This window comes from Vipera berus, assembly GCF_964194415.1.
Source record: "Vipera berus genome assembly, chromosome: 1".
Taxonomy (NCBI): domain Eukaryota; kingdom Metazoa; phylum Chordata; class Lepidosauria; order Squamata; family Viperidae; genus Vipera; species Vipera berus.
This window is the reverse complement of record NC_138202.1, coordinates 308,363,795-308,385,474: the sequence shown is the minus strand read 5'-3', so window position 1 is coordinate 308,385,474 and position 21,680 is coordinate 308,363,795. Positions and strand designations below refer to the sequence as shown.

Below are 21,680 nucleotides of genomic sequence, written 5' to 3'. Positions count from 1 at the left end.
AAAAGCCTCCTGTTTCTTAGCAACATTCATTCTTTTCATCCAGACCAAACAGCAGGCTGAAAAATATAATTTCAAATCAGGTAAGCTCAATTCTTCTTTCTTTTGCATCTTGTATTACATTTATATTTAACTAGAGGTTTTCCCCCCTGCTATGCAAATTTAGAAGTCTTTCTGCCATTGTTTAAATGGCACATATGTCAAAACTAGTATTAACATTGTAGGCAAGACATTAATCACATAATTCTCCCCAAAAATGACAATTGTGTTTTCTCCCATCAATCTCAGACTTCTCTGTGGTGGCCTTCACAGAATCTCTAACTTATTAAGAAACCTATTCATATCCTGTAGATTTGTCTGCTCTTTAAACAAATAGATTGGGCTTAATTCAAACTTCACTACTACTTTTGGTACCAGGTTTACATTTCATAAATGTATGTTGAAAACCTTTTCTATGTACTATATTCTTAACCAGCAATTAACATAGGGATTCAGTGCTTATTTATTTATTTATTTATTTATTTTAATTCCATTTATATCCCGCCCTTCTCCGAAGACTCAGGGCGGCTTACAAGCTTAGCAGTAGCCTTCATTCTATGTATATGCCTGCTTATTAGGGCTTTCACACACCCCCAAGCGGCATTATTACAAAGTCAGCTTATTGCCCCCAACAATCTGGGTCCTCATTTTACCTACCTCGGAAGGATGGAAGACTGAGTCAACCTTGAGCCTGGTGGGATGCGAACCTGAACTAATTGCAGGCAGCTGGTGTTACTTAAGGAGTAACTGTACTTCATATTATAGATATGCCTCAACTATTATTTACTTTTGGCATCCCCCCTCCGTTTGATGATTGTTATAGCAGTTTCCACTGCATTCTTTTACGTCCAGCTCATCTCAACTTTTCCACCAATTCAACAACGGAGATTCAGTCTGAGCTTCTGAAAAGGCAGAATTAGACCATGCCATTTGCTCTAATTCTGCCTGTTCCCGGTCGCCATTGCAAAACTTTGCTTTAAATAACTTTTTCATCGAAGCAAGAGTAGGCTGTGAGTTTCACAGCGGATGGATGCAAAATGCAGCCAAAGATCTTTCCCTGCAATGTAACGAGGCGGCTGCCAGCCAAAAACATACAAACCGAAGTGGGGTGAGAAAGGGCCTGATTTCATGCAGGGATCCTTGCTAGATAAAGACACGAATCTCCCCGTTTCCACCGACTTGGAAAATATGCAACACGGTACAGGTCGAACTCCACGTGGGTTTCGCGTCGTTTGCGCACGGAAGATCTTCTCCGTCGGAATTCGGCAGCGGGAGGAGGAGGAGGAGCCCGAAAGGGCGGGAGGTGTGGATTTGGGTTCGTGCGCGGCGGGAGGCGGGAGGAAGGCTCAGCAATGAATGAAGGCGCGAGCCTCTCCGCAGAGTCGCGCGGCTGAAGCGCCCCTAGTGTTTTTCTCCGCACCGCCCGTGACCGGCAGCTTTTGCGATTCCGCGTCCTTCGCGGGCAGATCAGCGCCAGCCGCGGTCCCCTTCGGCTCGGCTCAGGAAGGAGGGGAACGGGGAGGAGCAGCCGCCGCCGCCGCCGGATGCAGGGAAGGAAGAGCTCCGGCTCTCCTGCGCAGCTCGGCCGGCCACTCACCTGAGCGCGCAGTGGCGGCAGCGGGAGGAGGAGTCGCCGCCGCCGCCGCCGTGATCCCGGCCCAGGGGGGCGGCGGCGAGGGCAGCCGACCCAGAAGCCATGGCAGGGACTCCGGGAGTCTAAGAGGGGCCGCCTTCGCCTGGCTCGGGGCTCCAGCGGAGAAGCCGCCCCGCAGAGGCCTGCGAGCCCGGAGCGGGAAAGGCAGGCGGAGAGCGTGGCCAGGCCAGTAGGCGGTCGTGGGGCCGGCCCTTCTCAGTCTTGGCCCGGGCCGGCTTTGCAGGGCGGCGCAACCGCACGCGCAAGATGTCCACCCGCACGCCGCTGCCCACCGTCAACGAGCGGGACACGGAGAACGTGAGTGCAGCCGGGTTGAGTTGCGGCTGGCCACCAGCCGGGGGTGCCTTCGCGCGGCCAGCCGAGGGGCTGGGAGGGCGAAGGGGCGGCTTTGCTTTCGCGAGGGACCTAGGGAAGACCAGGGTGCCCTTCGGGTGACGCCCGGCGCGTCTTTCATCTCAGGCGAAGGGTCACCCTCCCTTTTCCTCCCCCACCCTCCGGGGAGGCCTTCTTCGGATCCCCCTTCCGCGCCTGTCCTCCTCCTGCAGCCACGCCTCGGTGGGATGCTTCCTCCCCTCCCCTCGCCTCGCCACACCCGGGCCCGGCTTCTTCTCCCCGGGCGACTTTCTGTCCTTCTTTCGTGCTGCGAGACTCCGGTTCCCCCTCCTCCCCCCCCCCCCGCGCCCTGCAGCCGCGGGGAAATATTTCTGGTGTGTCGAGTTCTGCTGTTGGCCTGCCAGTCTGGATTGACGTGGAAGCTTTCCAGATGGTTGGGATAGTGTAGTCGGTCCTCCATGGCCAAGCAGGAGGAGGGGAAGGAGCGGGTAATCTGTGGGCAGAAGGTAACCTTGCAGGTAAACTTTCTGCTCGGATCTCTCGCTGCCTCTGCTACCCACTGGAACGGACATCGATTTTTTTTTCTCTTGGGATCCTCTTGTCCAGTAATCATTCTGTGTCTGCCAGCCCGGATTTTCTAGGCCAGGAAGAGATGCCTATATTATGACCTCCAAAAGTGGGCTGCTCTGTCAATCCAATCCATCCATCATGCCTAGCAAGGAGTAAGATTTTTTGTCACAATTTTCCTGATCCTTAGTTTTGTTTTTGTTTTGTGCAGCATTCCTATAGAGGTTCATCTAAATAATTACTGTTGGCCACCACTTTCACATAACAGCCTCAGAAATAAAAAGGGAATGATTAGTTTTCACTGGAAGGTTGTTATAGGAACAGTACAATAGGGGAAAACAAGAATGAAAAGTCGTAATGCGTGCAAGTATTTTTAATGGTGTTATATAAACACAGGCACACTCAAAGATGCAAGATGTTAGACGGGATAGTAGAAATATGATTGGAATGCCCCTTTCACATTGTTAATAGTTGCTTGATTTATGAAGGAAGAGAAGTTGAATATCCAGGTTCCATAAAATATGTTATTGTATCTGCACATACTGTTTCTGGTAACGTGTCAGAATTTATTAGAAATGGGAGAGAGAAAACATTTGAGATGTAGTAATGCAGTAAGAGTTGAACTTACCCATAGTTTTACAGTGTTCATGTGAAATATGCCATCACTGTTGATGGTGCTTATTTCTCTAAGCAAACAAACTCTGTTCACTCTTTCCTGGAGTCACTGACAGTATGCTAGGCACCATTTATCAGTTCTGATTTGAATAGTTGCATTTAATGGGAAAGTGTGGCAGCAGTGGTGAGAAGGAAAGGAAATGCTGACTGTAAAAATAGCTTTGCTTTCACTGGCTCAGTGTAATTAAAGAGTTCCAGACTGTTTTAATCAGAACGTCGTCTGAAGAAGTTGTATGGATACCCACCATATTTTATTGCCGATACAACAATAATCCTGATCTAGTTTGGCTTAGCTAATACTTTCACGTGTAAAGTTTAAAAAAAATACAGTTTTTAACGCAATGAAAAGATCCTGTCCCACTTCCATTATAGGGAAAAGAAGTTATGTCAGGAAAGATGCATAGATTTTTTTTGTACATAGAAGCATAAATTTAACATCACTTAGCATAACTGAAACAATTATTGTTGAAAGAAATCAATACTTGTTTCTGTTTATAATATTTGCCCCCAAAAGTACATAAATAGCAAAAATTGGCTATTGAAACTTGAGGGCACAGGTTGCAATTAGAAACAGGTTATGGACTTGAGAAATAAATAAGGTCTCTGAAGTTGCTTCACTGCAGATTGAATAGAGTTAGTGGGTAATTGCATTTGAATAAGTACAGGACAAACAAACCATGAATGTGGTTCACAGTGTAAGATTAGGGAAACAGACATGAATTAGCAACTCTAGAATATGTTGAAAAAGATTATTTAATTTCTCTAATAAGTTTCAGCAAAGGGTATCTCTTTTTAGCAACCCTAGCATTTATTGCACACTGTGTAATGGAACTTTATATGTTATCTAATTTCCTTATTTGTGGTTAGATTGTTCTAATGAATTACAATCTGAAGTAAGTATGGTTGCTATTGTCTCTTCTCCCCATATATAATTTTCCCAGAGTGAGTCAGCAGTTGATAAAATAATTGAAATACTGTAGACAAACAGTTGCTTTTAAAAGAGTTTTTATTTTGATTTGTAGTCCTTTCCCCAGTTGAATATTCTTATACTCAAGTTTTTAGAATTATTACACTAAATATTATCCAGAAAGGTATTGATATTTTTAAGAATGAACCAAATAGGATTTCAAAGAATTGATTTCTCTTTGTCTGCACTCACTGCAGCCTCTGCAAAGAAGAATGAAGGATAATGGTTTCTCTAGACACAATACTCTTGGGCTATCAAAAACTCTTCCAGAGGCAAAATCCATTTAACTTCAAAAGGAATGTGATTTGTAGAAAAAAGTGTGGGACATTCTAGATTTTCAGCCAATATGTGAGCTGAAAGATGGGGGAGAAAATATGTTTTACCTTGATTGCCTGTATTTGACATTTTGCATGCTGGATTTTAAAGTTTGAGTTGGTTGTTTTGTTTCTTTTTATTCCATGTATGGATGACAGCCCTTTGCTGTTTGGTTGTTCCTCTTACAATAGCTAAAACAAACTCGGAAATACTTAATGTTATCTGAACTTTTATTTTCATAACAGTAATGTATAGAAATTCTGGGCAGAAAGCCAAAGCCAAGACTTCTGTGTAAGATTTAAACTATAAAAAGATGGCAAATTTTGTTTTATCACCTGGGATCACAAAAAGGTAGGGGTTGAGAAAAGATACAGGAGAGTAATGTGTAGACATAAACAGCATTGCACTACTATCATTGTCATATTCCCAAACTGGATAGGGTTAGGATCCATTTTGGGAGACAGCTTAAGGAATTTTAAGGGCTGTGGGAGATACCTTAAGTATTTGCAAGCCTTATTGCCCCTTAAGTCCAAATCAATCCCTCTGAAATATAATAAAGGTCTCAGAATTTTGGCATCACCCAGTTGGGGCCTGGGGACCACTGATAGGCTGTGCTTTTTATGTGCTTGGCATGGGATGTGAGAATGCTAACATTTGACATTTGTATTAAATGAACTTTTATTTGTATTAAATGAACTTGTTAAGTTTCATTTTTAAATGTTCTACAACTCTTTGTTGACTTCTGTAGATTCATATTAATAGGCTTGTATTGTTGCCACAGGAAATCATAACTGATATAGCCATTTTTACTTGTATTACATTCCTACAGTTTTAGAATAATAAGGATTTCTCAGCTTGTAGTCCATTTCAATTCCTGTGTATGGATGAGAATATAGATAGAATTCAGACTGTTTTGATAATGTAAAAATGAGTCCCGCTATATCTACTTTTCTGGAAATAGCTTTTGCTTTATGGACTTGGAAGCACCAGAGAAATTTGCGAAGGCTATAGAGATCAAACCCACCATTACTGGCAAGTCCAAGGCTGACTTCCAAGTTTGTTTTAGTTAAAGACTGCCTGAAGTCAGACTCAACTCTTGTTTGACTACCTGATTTCCCCTGTAGTTTGCTTGGGAATAGTACAAAAGTCGTTCGCCATTGTCTGCTTGGAATGTCTTCAATAGTGAATATCTTTCTCAGCTATTTGTAGCCTTATTTTGATGAGTCTTGCTTTCCTTTAAGAAAATTGAGGTAACTCAGCTGCTGTGCACAACAATTGCCCTATTATAGTTTGGAAATAAGGAATGCACCATCTGCCATAAGGCAGCGGAAATGATCAATAGAAACGCTAAGAGATATAAGATATAGGACCCAGAACTGGTAAATGTTTGTCTCACTGTTGATGCATGTGTCAGATAATATACTATTTCCTGTTCTTTCTAGAGTAATAATGTACAGGTGAAATTACTTTCAAAATAGTAATCTCATGTTCTCAATTATCAACAGGTACATTGAGGGAAAGGATTGATTGAAAATGGAACATTAAACAAAATGTATGCATGGAAAGGTTGCTTGAGAAACCCAGTTGGGAAAAGCAATTACGCAGTTCTCAATTACTGTAATTAAATGAACATTACCTATTCATAAGTCAGTTCCACTAAGTTTAGTGAAACTTCTACCTAGGCCTGTATTTTCAATTTAAATGACTTTAAAAAACATGTGAAGGAAACAAAAAGTAGCTGAGCATGCATACCTCTGGCTAGGTATGAACTCACTAATTATGATTTTACACATTAATTTACAGCAAATCAATATTCATTTTATATAATGTTAGTTTTTCTTACGTCTCTTATTTAATATTGGACACTGAATTAATTTCAAGAATAGATTTGTGGATTGTGTGAACCAATCTCCCCATCTCCTAGATGTGCAGTTGGAGACAAAGTGTGATAGGACAACTTCAGAGTCATTGGGAGTTGGGTGGCATACGAGTTTAATAAATTATGGCTGGTTTCACAGCCAGATATTTAGATTGGATTTGGCAAGTAATCAAATCCTTTCAAAGAGCTCCACCATCACCATCTTAACTTTTTTGACTCCCCCCATGCTACTAATAAGTAGGCAACATTGAAAGCTAGCTCTAATTATGAAGTAGAAGGGTTGCCATAATGAGTAGTTCTGTTTTTGTTTTATTATAAAATAAAAATTATTTCATAAATTTGGGAGAGGTGGCTTATGAGCAAACTGACTGAAACAATGTAAAGAAATCAAATTATTTGGCATTGTAACTTATTGTTATTACATGTTGCTGCTGTTTTAAATATATTAAGCAGCTTGTTGTTGTTGTTAGTTGCGAAGTCGTGTCCGACCCATCGCGACCCTATGGACAATGTTCCTCCAGGCCTTCCTGTCCTCTACCATCTTCTGGAGTCCATTTAAGCTCACGCCTACTGCTTCAGTGACTCCATCCAGCCACCTCATTCTCTGTCGTCCCCTTCTTCTATTGCCCTCAATCTTTCCCAGCATTAGGCTCTTCTCCAGTGAGTCCTTCCTTCTCATTAGGTGGCCAAAGTATTTGAGTTTTAGCTTCAGGATCTGGCCTTCTAAAGAGCAGTCAGGGTTAAGCAGCTATAATACTGTATTTTCATGTTCTTTGTGAAAATTCTGTTGGAATGTCAGTAGAAACTTACACTTTGGACATATTTTGTTGTTTGTTTCATTAAATGTAAATGTTAAGCTCTTAAGGATTGGGGTAGAATATGGTAGAAATATATTGCTATTGTTTGTAACTGCTGATCTGATTCAGTGATAAAATAAAAATACATCTAATAAACAACATTGTTTTATAGCCCTTATGACTGCATGATGTCTATGCAAACTTCATCAATTCAGATGGTTTGATACTTTACTGATCACTCAAAAAGAACTGCTTACCTATCTATTTTTTTCTGCCTTAAGAATTACTGTACTAACTTACTTCTGATTTGAGGCAGCATTGGTCATTCTCAATTAATAGACTTCGGAATACATTGTTGTATTTTTGTATTGTTGTATAGATGGCTAGTTGGGCTGAAAATCACAAGAATATTCTTGTTAATTAGGATTGACCTGTGCTGAATTCTGCTGTATCATCTGGAGGTAGCAAATTACTTTCTGTTAGGGCAAGGCATATCTTCCTTAACTGGGTTCTTGGGTTTAGACAAAGCAGTGACACAGAATCACCTATCTTTAGTGCAGTATTATAATAGCATGCATATTTTTAATATGCATGACTTTATATCCTTTATCCTTTGGCATAAGAAGAATATTTAGTGGAAGAAATAAAATAAATATAGCAGTTGTCAACCTGATACCTTTTTAATAATTGCAAAGTTGTCTACAAATGATGAACATTGAGCACAGATTATAATCTATCAATAAAAATATGCAAAATCAAAATATGGGCTTTTCAGTTTAGAACTAGGTTCTCATATTTCAGTAAAGCATAATATGATTTGTTTGCTTTGGCTCTGCATTATGAGCGAAGCAAGCAACTAAACAATGATGCCTTGGTGCAGTGCATGAATTCAGTATATATCATTAAACTGGTTGTTCACTTAACCATATTACTATGCCACCCAACTGCATTTAAGTTTTTTATTTCATTTTTATTTCTGATGGGACTAAAAATTAACTAGGCCAATATTGATATATGAAAAATAAAGGGTTAATTGTGACAATAGATTAATTTTATTATTTACTAGTAATTTTGTTGATTAGATAATGTTGTGACATTAAATGAATTCTTAAAGCCATTATAATGAATTATTGCATTAAAATGTTATTTTTTATACTTTAATCATGAATATTAGGTATTTATATGTTCTCCGAACATACTACTGCTCCTCTCTTTTGCTTTTATTCTTAAACACTAACACCTACCTATGCTACAAAATTTGCTCTTGTTATGCTTCTGCAGCAAACATTGCCTAAATAATATTATTTATTACACCTTGATTATTGTCTTGCTACTATGTTTCTATTTTCTGTCAATGCTTTTAGCTACAGCAGGTGGTCAGAAACAGGAACTTCAACATACTGTGACTTCTGCAGGGTTAGTGGATGATCAGCTTTCTTATTATGCTACCATAATAAAATATAAAAAGGAGGCTGCTACAGTGATGAGAGAAAGTTTGTGAAGCCTTTAGAATTATCCATAATCCTGCAGTACCATGACCTACAATGTGATCAGAGCTTTATCTAAGTTCTATTAATAGATAAAGAGATTCTGGTTAAACAAACATGCAACTGTGTCATGTCTTTGTTGAACACATTATCAGGATATTGAGATCCAACTCAACTTAAAGCAGGATTCTCACGGAATCATTTTAATAAGATTTACTGAAAAAGCAAGGGCTAAGGTTCCAAAAATCTAATGTCTAGAATTCTCTCACCTTAGAACCCAGTTTATTTTTCAGTTTATTAGGAGAGAGGTTTTGTCAACTTTTTTTGTGTCCTTAAGAACCAATGAGATGACTGCTTTCTTTTTTTTTATTGAAAAGTTTTAGAGTACATTTTAACTTTAACAATCCCCCCCTCCCCCCACCCCTACCTAACCCTCCCTATCCCTCCCCCCCATTCCCCCCCCCCACTTCCCAGAGCTAAATACAGGGTATAAAAACAAAGAACAAACATAAGCATCCATATGCTAACAATAATAAACTATTAATTCTATCACCCTCTAGCTCATATAAAATGATTACAAGCAATATTAATATTACATATAGAAAAAAAAAGAAAACAGAAAAGGAAACTTACTCAAATGCTAAATGAAATTTCTTAATCCCATATTTGTTCTGAATATAATCAATCCACTTTTTCCACTCCATAATATAACGTTCTTGCGAATGATCTTTCAGGTAAGCCGAAATCTTTGCCATTTCCGCCAGGTCAGAAACTTTTAGAGTCCATTCTTCTATAGTCGGCAATTCCTCCTTTTTCCAATATTGACCTATTAAAAGTCTTGCTGCTGTGGAGATGACTGCTTTCTTCTCAGATAAGTGAATCTCTCTCTCTCTCTCTCTCTCTCTCTCTCTCTCTCTCTCTCTCTCTCTGTGTGTGTGTGTGTGTGTGTGTGTGTGTGTATTCAAAACCATATCCTTAATCTTCACAGGATTTGAATAAACCACTATGCACCTTGATCAAATTCAGTGTCTTTGCTGAATGTCTTATGCCTGCAGACATGGTCTTTAGAATACAGGCATATCCAAGTCAAAAGAGATTGCTGGAGACACTAGAAGAGGGTTGTTGATGCTCATGAGGCTGAAAAGGGCTGTACAACTGTTACCATAGACTTTAGCTTCCATCAATCCACAGTTATGCAGAAAATGTACACATGAAGAAAACATATTTCTGTTTCCAGAGTTGTCCAATAAAAATTACTATAGCAGCAAAGCATACAAGAGTTTGAGAGGTTGCAGAGGATCTGCTACTTAGTTTTGCATTGTCTGTATTAGGGTTGACAAGTGTTTTGCATCAAGGTTATCAAGGAGGAAACAGTTCACATTCTAGTTTGTGAAGGACTATATGAACGATCCATGAGGCTTGTGGAATAAAGCTTTGTCTACAATTGAACTGAAAGTGAGGGTGGGTTTTTGCTTTTTTGTTTTTTGCTTTAATGAGAAATGTCATTATAGTAAGTGGGAAAGCAAGCTCCCATTCCAAATTCAGTTATAGTCAAATGTGAGTTCAACATACATTCACATATACATAGAATGGCATCTATTCAATATAATCTACCTACAAAAGGAACAGTTTAATGTCCTAGCCCTCATACTGTATAAATTGCCAATATCCTACCTTTATTGTAGATAGAAGAATGGTGTGTTGTCTGTTTAGAGAAATAGTAGTTCAGAACCAAGACTGAAATGAGAAATGGGAGTATTTTCCAACTTCCAAACATCCATAGAAGTATCATACTAGAATCTTCAGGAAGCAGAAGAGCAATCCTGGAAAATTGAGACAGCTGAAAATGTCTATTTTTGAAATAATAAGTAAACACTTTCAGGTAGAAATATTGTGTAAAATTACTTTTAATTTGTTTTATTAAGATTAGCACCTATTACATCAGAGTTGTTTCTATATTAGTAGCATCTTGTGTTCTGCTCAGAATCTTTTCCTATCTTGCTTATTTTTGTTTTGGGGTTTTCAGATGCTGTTTGTGTTTTGAACAGCTCTGTAGTTTTGTGTCCTTTGCCATTGAATCCTATGTTTCATGGCTGCATTGACATCATCGAGGACCCTTTCAATTGCTTGAGATTCACAGGTTCAAAATCATCATGGATAATAAGGTAAGACCCAACTCCAGTCAGTTCCCTAGGATTTCTCCAAAGTCCAAATCAGAATGACTTTATCTGTAAGTTTCCTAAACTATTTCTCACAGTGGCCCTTTGGCTATTCTTGTCTCTTGGCTCCTATGAAAGACTTTTAAGATTTTTCCATCTTTTCTTAGCAGTCTAGGTGTGTCTTCTGACTGTCATCTGCATCTTAAATCATGCTCTGGTTCATTTTTAAGCTTGGTTCTTGTGATTCAAAGTGCAGAAAATCTGCTTCACAGAAATGCATTGCAGGGAAGGGAAATAAAACTTTAATGAATCTCATTTCCTAGAGTTGGTATTTTTTCCCCCCCTTTTCACTTTGTTCCAAAGTGCACTCAGTGTTTCTGGTATTTTCTTTCTTTTTTTGGGGGGGGGAGCACAATGTGACATTGTTTTGAATCTCGATAAGCTGCTCTTGTAGGTTAAAAAAGGTAAAGGTTCCCCCGCACATGCGTGCTAGTCGTTTCCAACTCTAGGGACCGGTGCTCATCTCCATTTCAAAGCCGAAGAGCCAGCGCTTGTCCTAGGTCTAGGACGTCTCTGTGGTCATGTGGCCAGCATGACTAGATGCCAAAGGCGCACGGAACGCTGTTACCTTCCCACCATAGTGGTCCCTATTTTTCTACTTGCATTTTTACGTGCTTTTGAACTGCTAGGTTGGCAGAAGCTGGGATGAGTAACAGGCGCTCACTCTGTTACGCGGCACTCAGGATTCAACCCGCCAAACTGCCGACCAGCTGATCGACAAGCTCAGCGTCCTAACCCACAAAGCCACCGCGTCCCTTCTTGTAGGTTAGCAGTGCTCAAAATATCAACCATATCTTCAATGTCATAACAAATGTGCTGCATACTCAGTTGCATTTCCATCCTCTGAAAATGTAGCAGAGAATCCAGATTTGCTTTTCTAAGTGTCTGATAACATTTTTTATGTCAGACAGTTCATAATGTTCAGAAGCATGTTTTATACTGGGGAAAAAAGCAGTTTTGTTTTCCTTTGTTTTCTTATTTTCTGCTTTCCTTTCAAAGTGGTCACTTTCTCTGTTAGACTAACCATTGCTTGTATTGAAATATTCAGCTTACTGAGTTTCATAAGCTGTATGATTGAAAGGTAATTTTACTTCATTATCTACATACTGTAAATATGTATACTCAAGGTGTAATTTGACAATGGTAACTATTCAATTTCCTTTTTGATTTCATTCCCAAAATTTATATTCATCATGGTTGTAAACTATGGGTGATTTTTAAATTTTACTTTGCAGTTTGCCAAGTAATGTAAGAACAAGAGCATCTTGTTATGCAGAATATATAGTTTTATTGTCTAGATTGTCAACTCTCTCTCATTTAAGTTATTTTTAAAAGCGCTGTTTTTGCCATCAAAGTTCTGTGTTCAGCTTCAAGATGCCTTTTTAAATAATTCTCGTTTAGTTATTCATTGCTTAGTTCTTCACCCCAGATTTCACACTGGCCTGACAATTCCATGATCAATAAGAAATGTGAAACTATGATTCTCTTTGTACTGATATTTTACCATATTTTGAGGTTATACAAGTCCAAATTTGTTTTTAAAAAGTCAGTGCTATATATTCACAACTTAAACTACTCACCTTTTCTGCTTTTCTTTCCATACAGCAACCAGAGAATCCATACAGCACACCCATAGTATCACATAATAACTAAGTGTACAGGAAGATATAATAACTAAGTGTATAGGGAAACAAGCCTATTTATATTGCAGTACAGAATTTTTAGACAAGGCCATTGTGAGTCAGTAAGAAGTGAAGAGCTATAGATGCTGAGAATTTGAAGTTTGCAGAAGAAGAAATGACTCTCAAAGTTAGGAAAAGGGTTGTGTATACATTCAGGTCAAATTTGCCTCTTTGCAATGAAAAATCTACTTAGTGCTGTTGAATTAGCTCATTTCAGCTCATCAAGAACCCTGTGCCTAACAGTGAGGGGAAAATTATTTGATCCCCTGATGATTTTGTACATTTGCCCACTAACAAAGAAATGATCAGTCTATAATTTTAATGGTAGGTTTATTTTAACAGAGACAGAATAACAACAAAAAAATCCAGAAAAACGCATTTCAAAAAAGTTATAAATTGATTTTGCATTTTAATGAGTGAAATAAATGTTTGATCCCCTATCAATCAGCAAGATTTCTGGCTCCCAGGTGTCTTTTATACAGGTAACAAGCTGATATTAGGAGCACTCTCTTAAAGGGAATGCTCCTAATCTCAGCTTGTTACCTGTATAAAAGACATCTGTCCACAGAAGCAATCAGTCAATCAGATTCCAAACTCTTCACCCTGGCCAAGACCAAAGAGCTGTCCAAGGATGTCAGGGACAAGATTGTAGAGCTACACAAAGCTGGAACGGGCTACAAGACTATCGCCATGCAGCTTGGTGAGAACATGACAACAGTTGGTGCGATTATTTGCACATGGAAAAAACAAAATAATTGCCAATCTCTCTCAGTCTGTGGATCCATGCAAGATCTCACCTTGTGGAGTTTCAATGATCATGAGAACGGTGAGGAATCGGCCCAGAACTACAGGGGAGGATCTTGTCAATGATTTCAAGGCAGCTGGGACCATAGTCACCAAGAAAACAATTGGTAACACACTACGCCGTGAAGGACTGAAATCCTGCAGCGCCTGCAAGGTCCCCCTGCTCAAGAAAGCACATGTACAGGTCCATCTTAAGTTTGCCAATGAACATCTGAATAATTCGGAGAAATGGGTGAACATGTTGTGGTCAGATGAGACTGAAATCGAGCTCTTCGGCATCAACTCACCATGTTTGGAGGAGGAGGAATGCTGCCTATGACCTCAAGAACACCATACTCACCATCAAACATGGAGGTGGAAACTTTATGCTTTGGGGGTGTTTTTTTACTAAGGGGACAGGACAACTTCACCACATCAAAGGGAAGATGGATGGGGCTATGTACTGTCAAAACTTGGGTGAGAATCTCCTTCCTCAACCAGGGCATTGAAAATGGATCGTGGATGGGTATTCCAGCATGGTAATGACCCAAAACACACGGCCAAGGCAACAAAGTACGCAACAAAGTACTAAGTCATGTTTTGCAAAGGGGCCAAATACTTATTTTACTCATTAAAATGCAAATCAATTTAATTTTTGAAATGTGTTTTTCTGGATTTTTTTTGTTGTTATTCTATGTCTCACTGTTAAACCTACCATTAAAATTATAGACTGATCATTTCTTTGTCAGTGAGCAAACGTACAAAATCAGCAGGGGATCAAATAATTTTTTCTCTCAGTGTACTTCTGCAGAAGGAACTTCCAGTTTATCAACAGAATTGTGATGTTCCACCCTAAAAGGCTTGGGAACTCATTTTAAATTCTTGACTCACAAGTGAAAAACCACTGAATTAGACATAGCAAGTCAGATATAAGAATTGGACATAGTTTTCTGCCAAGCCACCCACTGTTTGGAACATCATTCCTTCTGAGGTTAGAATGTCTTGTCCCTGTTGGCTTTTCCTAAGGCCTTGAAAGCCTGGCTTTATGCTCAAACCTGGGGCCCCAAGCATGGGATAGAGCCCAACTCTTGGTTGTATGTATAACATGCCTAGCTGCTAGATCTTTTTAATGTTATTTTATGTCATGTATTTTCTGTTTTTATTTTTTTTTATTGGAAACTGCCCAAAATGACATAAAAGTGAAATAGGCAGCTATATGAATTGAGTAAATAAATAATACGGATATTGTATAAAAAGGCTCCATTAAAGCCCAGATTTAATATATATCTCCCCACCTCCTTTCAAGTTTATAGTTTTAACACAAAACATAAAACACAATGTTCCTTACAGAGCTAAAATATTCTGAAGTAGTTGTCTGTTGAATGTGTAAGTGCTTCATCAATTATGTAAGTCCATCTTTTAAAATCCAAAGAAAAGATTGTCCTATGTTCTGACTGGAAAGGCTATTATATTCAGTTGTGTGTAGTAATCACTCTGTTAGTCTGGTATATCAATTTCTAGTGGCTTAGGAGTAGACAGGATGAGTTACTGAGATTTCGTTCACTGTTGTGCAGACATATAAAATACTTTACGCTTACTTTTGCCCTCTCTTATGAGATAAGAAAATAAAGTAGGGAGGCTTCAAAAATTAGTGCAAGGATTCAATCTGAAAGATTCAGTCTGGAAATACGAGTGGAGGCAATTTCTTTAAAGTTTGGAAACAATTTTTCCAAATCAGTTTGATTGATTGCTTCAAAAATGATGTGATTTGTCTGCTCCATTATTTATAGTACTGAAGATGCTCCTGCTTCCTTCCTTTTTTTTTCAAATTCAAGGAAGGGGAAAAAAGGGGAGTTGTACGGATGGCAGCTGCTGTTACATGTGAAAAACAAGTTTGATCCAAGGAATATCTATAAAAATGTGGAAACTGGTAGAATATCTGCTTCAAAGCCAGATAGTAATATTTCAAGAAAGTGGTCATTTGGACAAGAACTGCTTTCTTTACTTACTGTGTACCAGTGATGGTGATATTGAAAATAACCGTGGCAAATCATTTTTTCTTTATGATGGTTTTCTTTAAACAGCTGAATGGAGATGCAAACAGCTGCACCATAGCAGATTCCATAGTGTTGTTGGTAATTTATGAATTTAGCCTGAATAGAAGATTAAGCACCATTCCAGTTCAGCTGACTTAATGTCTCTGTACATGAGAGAAAATTATTTGTCCTGAGGGGCTGTCTAGAAACTTTGCAGAGTCTACTGTTCCACTAGAATATAAATAGCGAATATTAGTAAATCTCACAGAGTTCTAGAATGCTATTGGCTCCAAAAAAACCGTATGTGAAAGAACTGACTTATTAAGTCCAGTATATGAAACTGAAATATATGCTATCAAAAGTTAATGCTCAGTTATGACAATATTTTTTGGTAAAAGGCTCAAATTATTATCCATTTTTAGTCTGCTACAATAGTTTAGATTAAATTAAATTCATTAAATTTATATGTCGCCTAACACCAGTGACTCTGAATCTAAATGGAGCTTATCCTGCCATTCTTGCTAAAGTACACCATAGTCATCACTGCCACAACAATAATTTGAGCATCCATTCCTAAGGTAGACTTTATTTCTAGCTCCAAAGTGTTTGCATCCCAGTTTAGGAGGCAGGAACACCAGCTATTTTTTTGAATCCTGAGAATTGATGTGAATACTAATGAAATTAATTTATAATTTACATGTTGTCTAATTTGGGTATTAAGAGATTGTTAGTTAAATAATATAGCATATGATGGGAGTTTGGCAATTTGGACATAGGTATAGGAACAGGTCTTTAAGGGATGATCAATGGCATATCTTATTGCAGTGCCATTATAGCACTAAACTAGAGAACCTCTATTGAACATTTGTTGTTAAAGGTAGTATTCATATGTATGTGTGTATAGTATATGTGTGTGTGTGTGTGTGTGTGTGTGTATTATATATTATGCATTATACACATAAACACATACACGAATGCTACTGTTGCATGATGTAATACCATTGCTAAGTGGAATAACTGTATTTTATTTGTCTTTCACAACAGTTATCCTGTTTCATTATTCAAACAAAACCTTAAAGTGTATTTTAATTACAACATATTACATAAATCAAAAGCCTGATTTACTTTGGTTTAATTTTATATTTTTTCCAGGAAATTATTACCTATATAACCCTTTTTAAAATAAAATCCTAGCATTTTCCCCAAAGTATAGGGTCTAATACAGTGATGGCGAACCTTTTAGAGACCGAGTGCCCAAAGTGCAACCCAAAACCCACTTACTTATTGCTGGGTGGGCGTGGCTGTGGTGGTCATGCCAGATTGGGTGGGTGTGGCCAAGGTGGGTGTGGTCACCTCAATGTTGCTTGTGGGGAGGAACGCCTGTGGGGGGGTGGGCAGGGTTGGGGGAGATCCAGGGGGTCTCGCAGGCGGGGCGGCAGGTAGGAGGCTCCTCCTGTGGACTGAGGTGAGGCAGGGCAGGGGTGCCATTGCCATGGGGCAAGGCAAGGGCGGCTGCTGCCTGACACCATCATCCCCCGCACTCAGAGGCCAGCGAGCGCATGGAGGCCTACAGTGTCTGTCAGCAGCCACAGCCTGCTGGCCCCTCGACCGGCGCACTCTGGGGTTCCGCAGGCCACTGACAGCTGAGGAGGAGATGGAGTGGGTCTTGCCTGGGAAAAGGAGAGCATGCAAGGCCAGGAGGGATGGGATGGAGGGGGGGAAATCAGCCATGCCGGGATGCATCCGGCCACATGGGGCCTCGGCGAGTTAGCAGGCGGCTGGTTGAGGAGGGACAGTTGCCATCTCCGAGGCATGGTGCAGGTGCCCACAGAAAGGGCTCTAAGTGCCATCACTGGCATGCGTGCTATAGGTTCGCCACCAGTGGTCTAATGTATATATCTTTGACATATTTATCTTCCAGGTTAATCTTAAGTAACATTTTATATACAGGTAAACAGGTGATATATCTCCAGAACATAAATTGATATCCAATTCAGATTTAGCTCCTGAAAAAACAAAACTTTTTTTATCAAGTTTAAATCTTTCAAAAATTCTATAATAATTAAACCAATCACAAACAAATCTTTCACTTACTAGTTGTTCTCTTGTTTTTATCTTAAATCATTATTCAAATATCTTCAAATATCTTATTATGTATTAAGTAATGAATATCTCCTATTTTTGATTCAACCAAGTGTTGATCTTTTGGTTGCAACAGAAATTGATTGATCCATTTGTTACCTGAGCCTAAAATCATGGGCTGAGAGACAGTGACTGGCCTAAAGTCATCCAACTGGCTTTTATTTTTTATTTTTTTTATTTTTATTACATTTATGTCCCGCCCTTCTCCGAAGACTCAGGGCAGCTTACAAGCTTAGCAGTAACCTTCATTCTATGTATATGCCTGCTTGTTAGGGCTTTCACACACACCCCAAGCGGCATTATTACAAAGTCAGCTTAATTGCCCCCAACAATCTGGGTCCTCATTTTACCTACCTCGGAAGGATGGAAGGCTGAGTCAACCTTGAGCCTGGTGGGATGCGAACCTGCACTAATTGCAGGCAGCTGGTGTTACTTAAGGAGGCATCAGCCCACTGCTCCACCAGTGGGTAGAGGTAGAGGTAGAGGTAGTGCCTAAGGTAGGAATAGAAATCAGAGACTCCTGGTTTCTAGTCAGGTGTGTTAAGGACAAAGACCAACTGGTTCTCAAATTATTACAGTGGTCAACATTTGCAAGTGAATGATTTTAGATTACTTGATTTATTGGATTCCCTAGGACAGGTAGGCAACCTTGGCTCTTTTATGACTCATGGACTTCAACTCCCAGAATTCCTGAGCCGGCTATGCTAGCTATGCTGCCTCAGGAATTCTGGGAGTTGAAGTCCATGAGTCATAAAAGAGCTGAGGTTGCCTACCCCAGCCCTAGGACAATGATGGCGAATCTTTTAGAGACCGAGTGCCCAAACTGCGACCCAAAACCCACTTATGTATCGTCGGGTGCCAAGTGGCGTGGACCATTGGCTGGGTGTGGCTGCGGTGGTAAAAAATTCAATCAATTATTCCAACTTTCCAAGATCTTATTTTTCCCTGCGAGAAGTTGAAATTGATTGATTGAACCTTTTTTTTTTGCACACGGCGGCGGAGGCCTAAAGTGAAAAGGTTTTATAAAACCCAGCTGTAGGCCTAGGACTGGGGCGATGGAGCGCGTGCCCACAGAGAGGGCTCTGCATGCCATCTGTGGCACGCGTCCCATAGGTTCGCCACCATGGACTTAGGTTTAGGGTTAGGTCACCATGAACTCAGAGAGCAAAATGGACATCGCCAACCAACTCGGAATACTTGGGTATGCTTAGGAGGGCACTTACTTTTCTATCCTGCCATATCTATGTTTCCTGGTAAAATACATGGGAAAATACCATTGGAGGAAAATTCCACTTAGGGTTAGGGTTAGGTCGCCATCAACTTATAGAGCAAAATGGACATCGCCAACAAATGTGGAGTGCTTGGGTATGGTTAGGAGGCCACTTACTTTTATAGGTTGCCCTTTCTATGTTTCCTGGTAAAATACATGGGAAAATCCCATTGGAGGAAAATTCCACTTAGGGTTAGGTGAGCATGAACTCGGAGAGCAAAATGGACATTGCCAACAAACTTGGAGTTCTTGGGTATGGTTAGTAGGGCACTTACTTTTCTAGGTTGCCCTATCTATGTTTCCTGGTAAAATACATGGGAAAATGCCATTGGAGGAAAATGCCATTGGAGGGTTTGGGCAACAGTTTCTTGACTTGCACTCCTCTGTTAGAATTACCTGTTTGTGTAGAATTGTGTGAATTTGCTTTTGATAAACTCTGCATTGTTTGTGCTTAAGGCATGCAGGACAAAATGTACTAAAAGGTTGAATCTTTATATCTTTGTTATCTTACTAAATAAGATAACTAGATGATCAAAACCGTGATGAATGAGTAAGGTCAATATCTGTGGTCCATCTGGTGACAGTCCTAGCATATGGAAGATTGTGATTTAGAATTTAAAATGAATAAAAGGTACATAGCATGAATTAACAAATGAAATGAAAACAAATAAAATAGATACATTGTGTGTTTCTGAAATCAAGAAAAGAAGGGAAGAATATAATATCTGTAGGTCTGCAGAGTTTTTCCATGCATAGTACAGGGAAGTGGAATAAATTATGTATTTATAATAAATTTATTTATAATAAATAAAGTATAATTATGAATGAAAAGGCTAAAGTGCTTGTTAGATAATAAGAATTGGAGTTATATATGTCATTATAAAAGTGTAGGAAAAGAGGAATTTGTTGGTTGCCGATAAATGCATGTTATATTCCAAGGCAAGGTGATAAAGTTGTTCTATTAGATGAGATGAAGAATAAATAAACTAGACATCAAGAATTTTGACTACTTTGAAAGTTTCTGCTTAGAAAAAAACTATTTCAGAAACAGTTTAAGTCTATCAATATTTTTACATAGCAAAGAAATGCATATTGTTCTAAAGTGATTATTAAGTTAATAATTTTGTTGAAACATCGAGAGAATTAGTGAAGGATATAAATCATGAAGAAAGATTATGAATGTTGGACAGACCATTCTTAGTATTTGAAGTGGATCTGGGAAAAATTGATTTAGAAGAAACTTAATCAAAAGAAATGAATGAGAATAAAATAGCTACAAGAAGAGGTTAATCCAGTATGAAAAAGTGATAAAAGATACGTTAATCTCCCAACAAAATGCAAGGAAAATATATGTAGGGAAAGAGCAGGTGGAAGTACAGTTGCAAGAAAAAGTATGTGAACCCTTTGGGATTACGTGGAGTTTTGCATGAATTGGCCATAAAATGCGCTCTAAACGTCATGTAAGTCACAACAATAGAAAAACACAGTCTGCTTAAAATAATACTACACAAACATTAGCTGTTGTCATGTTTTAATTGAAGATAAGATGGAAACATTCACAGTGCAGGGTGGAAAAAGTATGTGAACCTTTGGACTTAATAACTGGTTGACCCTCCTTTGGCAGCAACCACCTCAACCAAACGTTTCCTGTAGTTGCAGATCAGACCTGCACAACAATCGAGTAATTTTGGACCACTCCTCTTCACAAAACTGTTTCAGTGTAGCAATATTCTTGGGATGTCTGGTGTGAATCGCTCTCTTAAGGTCATGCCACAGCATTTCAATCGGGTTGAGGTCAGGACTCTGGGCCACTCCAGAAGGCGTATTCTGTTCTGTTGAAGCCATTGTTTTGTTGAATTACTTGTATGCTTTGGGTCATTGTCCTGTTGCATCACCCATCCTCTGCGGAGCTTCAGTTGGCGGACAGATGGTCGTACGTTTTCCTGCAAAATGTCCTGATAAACTCTGGAATTCATTTTCCCATCAATAACAACAATCCGTCCAGGCCCTGAGGCAGCAAAGCAGCCCCAAACCATGATGCTCCCTCCGCCATGTTTTACAGTGGGGATGAGGTTTTGATGTTGGTGTGCTGTGCCTTTTTTTTCTCCACACATAGTGTTGCGTGTTTTTCCCAAACAACTCAATTTTGGTTTCATCTGTCCACAGTATATTTTGCCAGTAGTGCTGTGGAACATCCAGGTGCTCTTTTGCAAACTTCAAATGTGCTGCAATATTTTTTTGGACAGCAATGGCTTCCTCCGTGGTGTCCTCCCATGTACTCCATTCTTGTTGAATGTTTTCCTTATTGTAGATGTGTCAACAAAAATGTTAGCATGTGCCAGAGATTTCTGTAGGTCTTTAGCTGACACTCTAGGATTCTTCTTTACCTCATTAAGCATTATGCGCTGTGCTCTTGCAGTCATTTTTACAGGACGACCACGCCTAGGGAGAGTAGCAACAGTGCTAAACTTTCTCCATTTGTAGACAGTCTGTCTTACCGTGGACACGTGAACATCAAGGCTTTTGGAGATACTTTTGTAATCCCTTCCAGCTTCATGCAAGTCAACAATTCTTGATCGTAGGTCTTCTGAGAGCTCTTTTCTGCGAGGCATGGTTCACATCAGACAGTGCTTCTTGAGACCAGTAAACCCAAAACAGGTGTGTGTTTTTAAAGGGCAGGACAGCTGTCAGCAACACATCCAATATCATCACACTGATTGGAGTCAAGGTTGGCTCACTCCTGGCTCCAATTAGCTCTTGGAGAAGTCATTAGGCTAAGGGTTCACATACTTTTTCCACCCTGCACTGTGAATGTTTCCATCTTATGTTCAATTAAAA

At 39.5% G+C, this 21,680-nt stretch overlaps 1 protein-coding gene across 4 annotated transcripts in view; it reads left to right on the top strand.

Moving 5' to 3' along the window:
• Window positions 1–1,389: 1,389 nt before the first annotated feature.
• Window positions 1,390–21,680, top strand: part of MARK1 (microtubule affinity regulating kinase 1) — a 60,444-nt gene continuing 40,153 nt past the window's right edge. For all 4 annotated transcript variants that reach the window (XR_014027124.1, XM_081332831.1, XM_081332830.1 and 1 more), the window contains exon 1: window positions 1,390–1,987. Coding sequence is in view for 3 of the 4 variants with exons in the window: in XM_081332831.1 (XP_081188957.1) it covers window positions 1,937–1,987 (51 nt within the window). In the remaining variant the exon portion in view is untranslated. The remainder of the gene's footprint in view (window positions 1,988–21,680) is intronic.